Below are 12,518 nucleotides of genomic sequence, written 5' to 3' on the forward strand. Positions count from 1 at the left end.
AGTGGTTAGAGTTTTGGTGTTGGAACCAGGAAGATCTGCTTCAAATTTTACCTATGATTCTTACTAGCCATGGGACCACAGTCAAGTAGTTTAAACCTCAGTTTCTTCATCTGTTGTAAAGATTAAAAAAAAAAGATAATGTACGTAAAGAGCTTTGCAAATTTTAAAGTACTACATTAACAGTTATTATAATTAATTATTAATGATGATGATCATCTTTGTATCTCCCTTAGGGCCATCTAGCTGGAGCTAAATATGTGTTAGTAATGAATGAATGAATGAAGGTGATGGTCTTCATCTTCTCAGCCTCTTATTGGCTCTGCCCTGGGTCAATCAGTAGCAGATCCGAGTAAACCAACAACCACGTCAGTAAAACTGGACATTTCCATGCACAGAGAGGAGGCTGTTCTGTTGGCCATGTACGGCTGGCTGCTGGCTGGGGTAGGGTAGGAGTCCAGCCCAATTGGCTGAACGACCTCACCTCGCTGAGGTTTTTGCTGACGATTTTTGGCTATTAAACAAACAGCTCAGGGGCACACCTTCACAAGTGCCAGATGGCTTGTTCTTGAATACACTTCCCAGTCCTCGGCCACACTATTCTCTCCCTGGGGAGCCTGAGCACCGCTTTCTCTATGATGAACCCCTCTCCACCATTTGCCTGTGGACTCTCTATTCTAATGGCAGTTTGGGATCTTTTTGGACCCCAGGCTGCTTTCTCTCTGGCCTCCAGAGGGAACCAGTCCAATGGAAAGAGTGCCTGATTTGGAGTTAAAAGACATGGGTTCAAACCCTCCCTCGGCTACTTAGTACTGGTAAGGCCTTGAGCAAGTTTCCTCATCTGTAAAATTGGAGGATTAGATGCCCTGGACGTTCATTTCCAGTTCTAGATCTTTAGTCCTATAAATTCCTCATGCTGTCTGTTTCTGTACACCCAGGGAAAGCAGGTAAACTCTTTTTTAATATTTGCCAAAGAGAAACACAATTAAATGAGTAAATATGCTGCAAAGCCCTGGGATGCCTTTTCTTTTTTTTAATATTAATTATTTACTTTTAGTTTTCAACATTCACTTCCATATGATTTTGACTTCCAAATTTTCTCTCTGCCCTAAGATGGCATGTAATCTGATACAGGCTGTACATATACATTCATATTAGACATATTGGGATGTCTTTTCAAATGAAGTAAAAGTGATTTTTGCATTTTAATGTTTTCATGTTGCTCATATCTCTGTCTCCACCCTCAATAAATTAGTGTAAATTAAGAATTAACTATATTTTGAAATGCATTACCACTGGCATGAAATACGTAATACAAACATATACATGAACATATTTTCTCACATTTCCCCTCCTCTCATCTCCATTTTGGGAGCTGAGATAACATTCTTTCTTTGCACTAATTTCCTCAACTCCTCAGCCCAGTAAGTGATTTCTATTTTCTGCTTTGAAATAGTAATGTTGCCATCAGCTGGGTCTTTCTTCTCCAAGTTGAATGTGCTTTGCTTTTGAGAGGCTGACGAAAGAAGGTCAGAAAAACAAAGGTCTCTTAAAGGAGAGGAATGGTTTCCTGCTCCCTACCCCTCTCTGATGCACCAAGAAAGAACTATCTCTGCTCAGGCTGCTCTTTTCTCTTCATCCCAGTTTCCTCTGTTCAGTTTATTCTTGTGTGTCTACCTTGTTGCAGGCTGTCTCCTCCATTAGACTGTGAGCTCCTTGAGGGCAGGGACTGTCATGCCTTTCTTTGTATCCCCAGTGCTTGGCACAATGCCTGGCACATAGCAGGCTCTCAATAAATGTTTACTGACTGCCCTCCCTGGATTGGTATTTTGCAAGGCTACAGTGCCTGGCACATAGTAGGTGCTCAATAAATGTTGGTCGATTGATTGATTTTAGGTCCCTTAACATTCCACCAAATCTTTGTGGGAGGGGTCAGCAACATGAGCTGGGGCTGCAGCAGCAGCCTAGTACTTTTTCCTCAGACACAAGGAAGCTAAAGCCCAAGTCTCAAGTTTTAAAAGCAAGGCAGAGGTAAACTTCACTTGTTAATTCTTTGTGAATTGATTTTATTCCATTTAAACCATCCCATGCTCTGCAGCTTCCTCATAGAAAAAGAAGGCCTCCCTTTCTGCTCCAAATTTCATTTCTCAGGAATTTTTGAAGGAAGAAAATTTCAAGTGGCTCTTGATTCCAATGGCCTTTGCCTCAATTAGTGTTATCTATCTATCTACCTATGTGTCTGTCTGTCTATCTATCTATCTATCTATCTATCTATCTATCTATCTATCTATCTAAATAGACACAAGATTCTCAGAAGTTAGTGAAGGCTGCCAAGAGTTGTGGTGCACAGACCCCAAGTGGTCATGTCATATCCCCTTCCCAACACTTGGGCTTGTGTGAAAGCATCATGGAAGCAGAACAGGTCAGTTCAGTCTGGATATGGATGGACTTTCATGAGAACTGTGAGGTACTTACCTCAACTTCCTTTTCAGTAAGTGGAGGAGCACTAGGAGAAAGGGGGAAAAAGATGCTTATCATTTCACCTCCAAAGTAACTGAAAGGCTGCATATCTAATCCTGGGAGCCCATCTGGGTCTGCTCAGAGGAGGACTACAGCATGCCAGGCTGGTGAGAATGGAGAGCTGATGTGTATTCCCTCTTCCACCTCCAAGCCTTTGCTTGCACTGGTTGTCCTGCATGCCTGGAGTGTTCTCCCTCCTCCCTTCTGCCTCTTAGAATATCTACCCTTCCCTGCTGCCATTATTTACATCTGATTTTTCCATCCAGATTTAGATTGCTGGGCCTGGAGGCAGGAAGACCTGAGTCCATATTTGGCCTCAGAAACTTACTAGCTATGTGACTTTGGACAATTCACTTAACCTGTTCCTGCCTCAGTTCCCTCATCTGTAAAATGGGGACAATTACAGCACCTATCTCCCAGGGCTGTCACGAGGATCAAATGAGATAATATTTGTAAAGCACTTAACACAGTGCCTGGCACATAGTAAGTGCTCTATAAAAATATTAGCTATAATTATTTTTTAAAAATCAATTAATAGCCAAAGCTCCAGAGGCAACACTGCACAGTCAATAGAGGGCAGATCTCAGAGTCAGGAATACCAAATTTAAGAAGTTTCAAGCTTCTATATGAAGCCTTTCCTGATTCCCCACCACCCCAATGCCTCTCTCCCAAATGACTTTGTACCTGTTTCGTATATCTCTGTATCTATACACACACATACACACACACACACACACACACACACACACGTTTTCCTCCTCTCTTTCTCCTGATAGAATAGAAATTCCTCAAGGGCAAGGACTTTTTTACATTTTTGTGTTAGTGTCTCTAGTACCTAGCATAGTGCAGTACACACAGTAGGCACTTAATAAATGCTTGTTGACTGATTGGTCCTGGGTCAATGGGCTGGGTGGGCACACACATGAGAGCATGTCTGAGCCCTCCAAAGCTGCTCTAGCCTGTCTCCCCGGCTCTCTGGCTGAGAGAGACTGAAAGGGAGAGAACAAGGAGGAACACAGCAGCATCCTTCTGAACGGAGGAGGCTGAATCAGCACAGAAGGTCTAACACTGGCCAAGGACAAGGAGGAGCTCTTTTGTCCCCCACCAAGTCAGCAGGCAAGTCTTATCTCCTGGTCTCGAGGCAGTGAGAAAGTGGCTCATTGTTAAAAATCCCTGGGCTCTGTAAATAAAGCTGGGGCCCCTTTCTTTCCTGGCTTGGGGTGGTGCAGGCTTAACTGAGGGTGGGAAGCGAGGGAGAACAAGGGGACCTAACAGCTTTGCCCCACCCAGTAACAGAGCAAGATCAAGGATCATATGCTCAGGAAGCCCTGCTTCCTCTGCCACCCTAGACAGAGGTGCAAGGTCAGCCCTTCTCTGGTGATGCGGGGTGCTGGTCACCCCAACTGAAGGCCTCCAGGATCCTTCCTGTTTAGGTATTAGGGAATCTGCCCTGATGCTGCTTTCTGTGAGCAGCCAGAGCAGGGCAGGGTGGCTGATTCACCCCTGGCCAAGACTGAGATGACTTGTTCTTCAGTCGGCTTTCTTCCATGGGAGTGGCCCTCGGGCTGTCAAATATCCCATACCAATCTGGATCTTTGTATTTCTACCCTTTACTGCTGCCACTATTGACATCTGCTTATTTCATTTAGATTTTTAAAAAAATTAATAGCCCAAACTCCAGAGGGGCACTACCTAATAAATGGACAGATGATGGAGCGTCAGACTTAGGAACATCTACCTGGATTCAGGTAAGGCTCTTGAACATGTTAGCTGCCTGGCTGTGAGCCAGTCAATTAACCCCTTCCTGCTTCCAAGGAATTCTCAAAGACCCTAAGTTACAAGTGGTTTGCCAATCAGCAGTGGCAGAGGGAGTTTCTTCATCTGGAGTCTACTAGTCTGGTCACATCATGGGTAAGCCAGACCCAAAGTATAAGGCTAAGAAATAGTGCGGCTCCAGAAATGGAGCCTGGTACAAGGGAGAAGAGTCCTGAGTATGAATCTGACTCTGCTGAGCTTGGGGTAATCATTTATCCCCTCTAGGCCTCAGTTTGCTCATCCCTAAAATCAGGGAGTTGGATGAATGGTCTCTGAAGTCTTTCTGGCTCCAAGCCTACTATCCTTTGATTTCTTTCTTTTTTTTTTCTTTTGAGATAGTCAGAGTTAAGTGACTTGTCCAGGGTCACACAGTTAGTTAGTGTCTGAGGCTGGATTTGAATTCAGGTCCTCCTAAATCCAGTGCTCTATCCACTGTACCACTAGCTGCCCCCAATCCTTTGGTTTCAAAGAGGAAACATTAAGCTAATTCCTCCCCCACCTTCAGATCCATTTAACAATCAGCCATATTGACAAGAAACCTTGAGAAGGTTGGAAGAGTCCACCAGGCAGAATAAGCTAGAGCTTTGGGCTTGGAGTCAAGAAGAACCGAATTCAAATCCAGCTTCAGACACTTACTAGCTGTGTGACTCTGGGCAAGTCTCTTAACCTATGTTTGCCTCAGTTTCCTCAACTGAAATTGGGATAGCAATAAAACCTACCTCTCAGGGTTGTTATGAGGATCAAATGAGCTAATATTTGCAAAGCACTTAGCATAGTGCCTGGCACATAGTAGATGCTTAATAATGCTTGCTGAATTGAATTGAACTGAACTGAATTCAAACCAGGGCTGACTTGAGATTGACCATGCCACGAGGCAATGAGGCAGAGAAAAGAAGGATGATTTGTCAGCAATGGGTCTCTTGTGGCTGCCTGTAAACAACCCAATAACTGCCCTTGATTTTTAAAACTGAGCCCATTCTCTGAGCTTCAGAATTTGGTCGTCAGAATCATCAGGAATTAGAAGAGCTGAAGAGGACCTTGGGGAAAGCAAAGAAAGGAACACTATATTTGGAGTCAGAAGACTCTAAATCCAAGTTTGAATCTTGGTTCAGCTACTTACTCCTTGTGTGATCCTGAACATACAAGTGTGTCCATGAGGACAGTAAGAGTTCAAAGAAGAGAGAAATCGCTCTGGACCAGAATCACCAGAGGAGGTTCCATGGAGGGGCAGGTGTTGTTTCCTGGCAGGGAGGACCACTGGGTTGGAGAACAAATTGTGTACCAAATAAATATCTGGTTAGTACAAAATCAGGCCAAAAGAAACTGGCCTTATTTGAGAGATCTGTGCTGCTTTAGGCTCCAGCTTTCCTCCTTGCGAGTCAAGGAGATTGGTCTAGACTAGGACCTCTAAGGTCCTATCTAATCTCTAAGTCTATGACCAGCGCATTTATCTCATAGAGGAGAAAACCAAGACCCACTCAAAGGTTACAATCCTAGAATTATATTGAGATTCAAGATTTTTTTTTTCTGATCTTAGGTCTTAGAACCTGTATATTTAGAACCAAAAGGAACATTAGAGATTATCTGGTACAACTTCCTCATTTTACAAATGAGGAAACTGAGACCCAAAGGGATCATGCTGCTTGCTGAAGGTCTCACCGGTAGTTAATGGCAAAGCTAGGATTTGAAACCAGGTCATCTGAGTCTAAATACAGTGCTCTTTCCATTAGAGCACACTGTCTTTCTAGAGGTTCCACTCCCAAACTACAGTCGTGGCCTTTTCAGTCCAAGGCCACAGTACCCTATGGCTCTATAATAACTTTCAGATCACTTGAGCTTTTTCATGTGGTGACTTAGTTAAGAAGATGTGAATTTCTTGTGGCCCCTTCTAGCTTAATATGCTGTCTCTGATAGGGCCACCAAGTGCCTTTTAGAGGGGGTAGGATCTTCCTGAAAAGGACTGAGAGGGAGCAGGGCATAGTAGGAGGAATATTTTATATGGAGTTATAGACCTGAGCTCAAATCATGAATCAGCCACTATCTGTGTGACCTTGTCCAAGACATTTAACCTCTGTGGATCTCAGTTTCTTCATTTGTAAAAGGAGGGAACTTCTGTAGATGGCCTCTGAGGATCCCTTCCAGTTATAAATACACGATCCTGGCTTCTGTGACACAAGGGACAGAAACACACAAAACAAGGCCTTCTGAATTCATGGACCAGGAGGGGAAATCTTGCATTTAATGACTAGTGGGGAGAATTGTTGCAACCTAATTTGAATTCTCTTTGGTTTTGCCCAGGTTGTGGGCTGTAATTTCATCCATTTAGGGAATTCTCTTCCAAGAGTTGAACACTTTTTTAAAAAAACAATTTATGGTCTTAGAGAGTGGCCTTGGGCATTGAGCAGCTAGGTGACTCAGCCCACAGTCACACAGCCAGTGTGTGTCAGAGTCAGGACTTGAATCTGTGTCTTTCTGACTCTTAAAGCCAACTTCCTATGCACTACCATGCACACTGTCTCTATTCAATATAGAAAGAAAAAGAAGATTCTCCTGATATTCATTCTAGAGCGAGGCTGAATGGGAACTGCGCTGAACTTGGAAGCGAGGCCAGCTTCCTTTGGCCGGATGTTATGCTAACCAAATCACCTTCTGGTCTGTAATTGGAAATTCTACTCAGTGGGCCTGCCTACCAGGAAATGTTGCCTCCTCCAGGAAGTCTATTCTGACTATTCTAGCCCACAGTGATTTCTCTCTCCTCAGAACTCGCATTACCGTCCAGGTCTCATTCACATAGTTTTCAGTGGTTCTCTCCCCCTCCCCCGCCCCCAATTTCTTGAGGGAAGCAACCGCGTCTAACTTATCTCTGTACCCCACAAAGAGTGTAACACAGAGCTGGGCATGTTGTGGTACCCCATAGGTCTTTTTGAGCTGACTGGATTGACACCAAGCTTTCTGGAGACCACATTGAATTTTACCTGCCAGGGAGGGCCTTATGAACTCGTAGTTTATGAAGCAGCACATCAGAGATGTTGGGCATGACGTCACAGACACTCTTGGACTCTTCCTCTTCAATGCCTGGGGAAAGGTCAGAGGGGTGCCCTGAAAAATGACATTTGGGGATCCCATTTAAGATCTATTAGACTAGAAGCACACTGGTAAACTGTCTTCACCTGAAGCATTCTCTTTGATAAACAGAAGGAGATTATAGCCTTCTTCCCTTGCGTGGTGCCCAGGACAGACCTTAGCCCATGGTGACAGGCAAGACCTGTTGGTGACTGACCAACAGGCCAACTATTTCATGGCATGGATTTATAGTTACATCAAAAAAATATAAAATCCCCTTTCTTTGGCAGGGCTCTCAGGAGGCAAGGGTTGTCTAGCTGGGCTTCCTGGTTGGGTACAAAACACTTAGCCCATTACAGAAAATGAACTTATCTATCTGTCACCAGGGAACAGTGGGGAACAGGGACAAAACCTGGGAGTTTCCATGGGGAGATAAGAAGGACAGTCAGAAGAAATACAGACCCTGAGGAAAGACCCAAATGTCTTCCATCAGCACGTTCATTAGATGACCTTGTCTGATATTTTACAGTGAGAAGAGTGAAGCCACCCCCTCCCCTGGGAACCCGTAGTTTCCTTTAAAGCTTCACCACCTCCAGAATGTCTCTACAGATGCCTCCAGTTGACAGTACCTTCCCTCCTTCCCCAATTACCTTATATCTGCTCTGTATGTGCTGTCTCCAATACAGTCTGAGCTCCTTGGGGGCAGGAACCACCTTGTTTTTGTCTTTTTATCCTCAGTACCTAGCACAGTGCTGGGCACATAGAGTAGGCACTCAGCAAATGTTTGTGGACTGACCCTCCTCTCTACCTCAAAGTCACTCTGTATCTTTATCCATCATCTCTTGTCTCTCTTACTTTCCAAGGATAATCTTTCGTGCTCTGTTTTCATCCCCTGTTGCTACAATCCTTTTTCCCTCTTCACCTCTCTCTCTCTCTCTCTCTCTCTCTCTCTCTCTCTCTCTCTCTCTCTCTCTGCCTCTCTCTCCTTCTCTCTCCTCTTTCTCTCATTCTCTCTCTCTGTCTCTTTCTCTTTGTCTTTCTCTGTCTCTATCTCTCTCTGTATCTCTCTCTGTCTGTCTGTCTGTCTCTGTCTCTGTCTCTCCCTCTCCCTCTCTGTCCGTCTTTCTTTCTATTTGCCACCAAACATCACAGAATCATCTTCATATAGTATGACCTTCTTCACCACCACCAACTACTAACTAACTGCCATGAATTGGCAGGTAAGCCCAAGACCCTGGGAATGACAATACTCCTGGTACCTCCCCTCCCCCTCTCCTGCTTCCAGCCCAGCCCTCACAGCCATCATTCTGGAAAGCAGCCCCAGTGCAGATACAGCCTGGCCACTCACTTCCAGGTGAGTGCTCACTACTGATGTCTTTCACACTGTCAGATGGTCCTATCAGAAAATGATATGATTTTTATCAGTGGAAAAGATATCCAAGAAGTTATATTGCTAGCTCCTTTGCCACTGTCCCCTGAGGACCAAAGAACCCATCTATTGACTCACACTTGAAACCTTTTATTTGCTTATCTCCTCCATTTGAGTGTGAGCTCTTTGAGAGCTTTTGTACCCCCAGTACTTTGCACCTAAGTGCTTTTTCATTCATTCATTCATCATTCATTTTTCCATTTATTCATTCATTCATTCATTCATCTGATCTGGCTCAACACTCCTTCATCCCTTAAGCCTTTTCATTCTGGCTTTCTACTCCTCTACTTAAGCTCCTTTCTTAAAGGTCATAAGCAATCACCTACTCACTCAATCATGTTACCCTTCCTCACTTCTCTTTCTTTTTAAGCTTCCCCCAGTTCTTAATAGTCATAATATGATAGGCACTCAGTCCATAAGAATTGACAAGGTGCTCACTCTGTGCCAGGTACTGTGCGAGGTGCTGAGGATGCAAACAACCCTAGAGCATAGATGTAGAGTTTTAAGGGACCTTAGAGGTCATATAGGGCAGCTAGGTGGCACAGCAGATAGAGCTCTTGACTTGGAGTCAGAAAGACTCATCTTCCTGAGTTCAAATCCAGCCTCAGACATTTACTACCTATGTGACCCTGGGCAAGTCACTTCACTCTGTGTGCCTCAGTTTCCTCATCTGTAAAATGAGCTGGAGAAGGACATGGCAAACCACTCCAGTATCTTAGCCAAGAAAACCCCAAATGGGGACTCAACAACAACAACAAAGAGGTCATATAGTCCAACCACCTCATTTTACAGACAGGGAAATTGAGGCCCAAAGAGGGCAAGTGCTTTGGTCCAAGGTCACACGGCAAGCGTCTCAGAAAGGGTTAAGATCCAAGTCTTCCCTGCTCCAAGGCCAGCGCTCTGTCCCCTATCCCCAGCCCCCCAGGGATCCTCTTCTTGGTTCCTCTGGCTTTCCTGTTATCTCCTCGGTAGTCTTCACTGGCTGCTCTTCCTGCTTCTGTCCTCCTCTGTCCTTGGCCTTCTTCTCACCTCTCTATATCTTCACCAACCTCTCAACCTTATCAGTCTGTATGAGAATGATTGCACAGATGAGATCTCCTGTTTAACCCTGTCTCCTGAGGTCCAGTGCCTCATTTCTAACTCCCTGATGGAAAAGGTGACACAGCCCTGGATCTGGAGTCAGAGGACCTGGATTTGATCCCCAGGTCTGCCACTAACTACCTGTGTTACCTTGGGGAAGTCACTTAAACTTCCTATGCCTCAACATCCTCATCTGTAAAATGAAAGGATTGGTCTGGCCGACCCCAAGGTCCCTTCCAATCCCCACCTGGACGTGCTGCTGGTACCTCAAACCCAATATGGGCCTACGCAAACTATTTCTCTGGGCAAAATGAGCTCCTTTGTCAGACTTCCCTTTCTTTGCAGAGGAAAGCACCAGGAACAGAACTGAATTCATTTCCAACAATGCTCCCCCTCCTTGCCTCGGCCTGTTGCCTTTCCTGGCTTCTTTCCCTTTGAGACTCAGCACAAATCCCACCTTCTGCAAGAGACCTTTCCTGGTTCTGCTCCCCCACTGCTAAGCACTTCCCTCAGAGATTGCCGGCCGGACATCAAGTATGTGCATACTTTTTTTATGTTGTCTCCCCCATTAGAATATAAGCTCCTTGAGGGCAGGGACTGGGATATTTGCCTTTCTTTGTATCCCCAGCGCTTAGCGCCGTGGCTGGGACATGTTCAACACATTGACTCGTTGACTGACTGACAAGGCCTGGAGCTATCCTGGATGACTCCTAGGCCACATGACCCTGAGGAAACCTTCCAAGGTTGAGATGCTCAAACTCTAAGCTGTCTTGAATTTTTCTCTGATTGTTTCATGTCCACTAATCTTGTCTTCTCAAGACTCGATTATAAATGTTGCCGAAGGGTTCTTGGGTCTTGTCATTCTCCTGGTGCTCAGAGAGCATAAGTGCACGATGACTGACTGAGCTATATACCGTCTGTCCCCCTCCGCAGCCCATCCAAGGCTCTTTGTCTGGAAAAATTCTCACAGCTGGACCAAAATAAACATTTCAAAGAAAATTTGGATTTGTGTTAAGACAGGGCTGCCCACAGTGGTTCATTCTTAGCCTTTGTTTCTGGTGCTTCTCAGACCTCTGTCAAGACAGCCTTCGAGACTCTGCTGAAATGTGGGGTGAAGGGCCAGCGTTACTATCCAGGGAGGCAGCTTTCCGGGCTGCCCTGCTCTGAGAGTTTTCCAAGGTCAGACCTTCATTGCCATCTGATATCTGAGAGGGCCTGAAGGCAGGCAGTAACCTAGACAGTCCTGAGAGAAGGAACTGGATTGTGGGGAAGACCACAATCTTTCCTCATTTATATCTATTAATTCATTTGATCTTCACTACAACCCTGTGAGGTTGGTGAGGAAGTCAGGGGATTTTCCCAGGGCACCTAGATTCTAACCCTATCTATTAGAATAGAATGCTATTCTAATCCATCACCTGTGTGACTTTGGGCAGTAATTTAACCTCTCTGAGTCTTAGTTTCTTCATCTGTAAAATGGGGGGGGGTTGAACTTGATGGCTTCTTAGGTCCCTTCTCTAAATCTATAATCTTCATTTTACAAATGGAGAAACTGAGGCCAAGAAAGGTTAGGTGACTTACCTAAGCCCATTAAGTTAATAATTGAAACCCAGCAGAGTTGGAACATGGTGACTAAAAGTAATTTTAGGTTGCCTTAGGGAGGCCTTCAGATCAGACGAAGGGAGGCAATAGTCCCACTGCCCTCTGCCCTGCTCAGGCCATGCTTGGAGCATTCTGTTCACACCTGGGCATTCTGTTTGGCCAAGGGCATCAATATGTTGGAGAGGAGGCAACCAGGATGGTGAGGGGTCTCCACATCCTGCCATATGAGGATCATCTGAAGAAACTGGGGGTGCTTAATTTGGAGGAGAGAATACTTAGGGTAAGAATATGACAACTGTTTTCTAGTATTTGAAAAGCTGTCATGTGGAAGAGGGATTAGATTTACTTTGCTTAAGTTAGCTAGGTGGCAAGACTTGGAAGTCAGAAGACCTGAGTTCAAATCTCACCTCAGATACTTCCTAGTTGTGTCACCCTGGACAAGTTACCTAACCTTTGTCTGTTTCAGTTTCCTTGTCTGCAAAATGGGGATAATGATAGAACCTCCCTTTCAGGGCTGTTGTGAGGATAAAATGGGTTAACATTTCTAATGCACGTTGCAAAAGCTAAAAGCACAATATAGATGCTAGTTGTTGTTGTTATTATTTTATCTTGTAGTAAGATATGCTGAGAAAATGAAGGATTAGGTCATGTGGTACTGCTAACAATTACCAGCTTGGACTTACTTGGAGTTGTCCAAGAAGGCTTCCCAGAGGAGACGGGAATTGAGTCAGGCTTTGAAGGATGAGAAGGCTATGGATATATGTAAAGAAGGGGTGAAGCCATTCTAGGGAGCATGATAGCATGAGCAAAGAAACTGAATCAGGAGGGAGTATAGTGTGCAGAGGGGGATGCTGGGTAAAGCAGAGCCAGATTGGAGAAGGCTTAAAATTTATACAAAGGAATCTAGATTTGATTAGTGGGGCAACAGGAAACCATTGACGATGTCTGAGTAGAGGAGAGACGTGATTAAAATGGGATTTTTAGGAAGCTCACTCTGGGGGCTAGAGAGATT

At 44.8% G+C, this 12,518-nt stretch overlaps 1 protein-coding gene and 1 long non-coding RNA gene across 12 annotated transcripts in view; one reads left to right on the forward strand and one right to left on the reverse strand.

Moving 5' to 3' along the window:
- IRAG1 (inositol 1,4,5-triphosphate receptor associated 1) overlaps positions 1-12,518 on the reverse strand; it is a 126,512-nt gene that overhangs the window by 32,326 nt on the left and 81,668 nt on the right. For 10 of the 11 annotated variants that reach the window (XM_021001923.2, XM_078148813.1, XM_021001928.2 and 7 more), the window contains 2 exons: positions 7,308-7,431; positions 2,473-2,503 (listed from right to left, as the gene is read on the reverse strand). In XM_021001923.2, coding sequence (XP_020857582.1) covers positions 2,473-2,503; positions 7,308-7,431 — 155 coding nt within the window. The remainder of the gene's footprint in view (positions 1-2,472; positions 2,504-7,307; positions 7,432-12,518) is intronic. The other variant, XM_021001917.2, reaches the window with a different exon arrangement.
- On the forward strand, positions 238-11,146 carry LOC144455420 (uncharacterized). Its single transcript, XR_013484163.1, has 3 exons — positions 238-365; positions 4,167-4,265; positions 10,250-11,146. It is a non-coding gene; the product is annotated as an uncharacterized LOC144455420 (long non-coding RNA).

Source organism: Phascolarctos cinereus, unplaced genomic scaffold, assembly GCF_003287225.1.
Source record: "Phascolarctos cinereus isolate Bilbo 61053 unplaced genomic scaffold, phaCin_HiC Scaffold_9;HRSCAF=440, whole genome shotgun sequence".
Lineage (NCBI taxonomy): Eukaryota > Metazoa > Chordata > Mammalia > Diprotodontia > Phascolarctidae > Phascolarctos > Phascolarctos cinereus.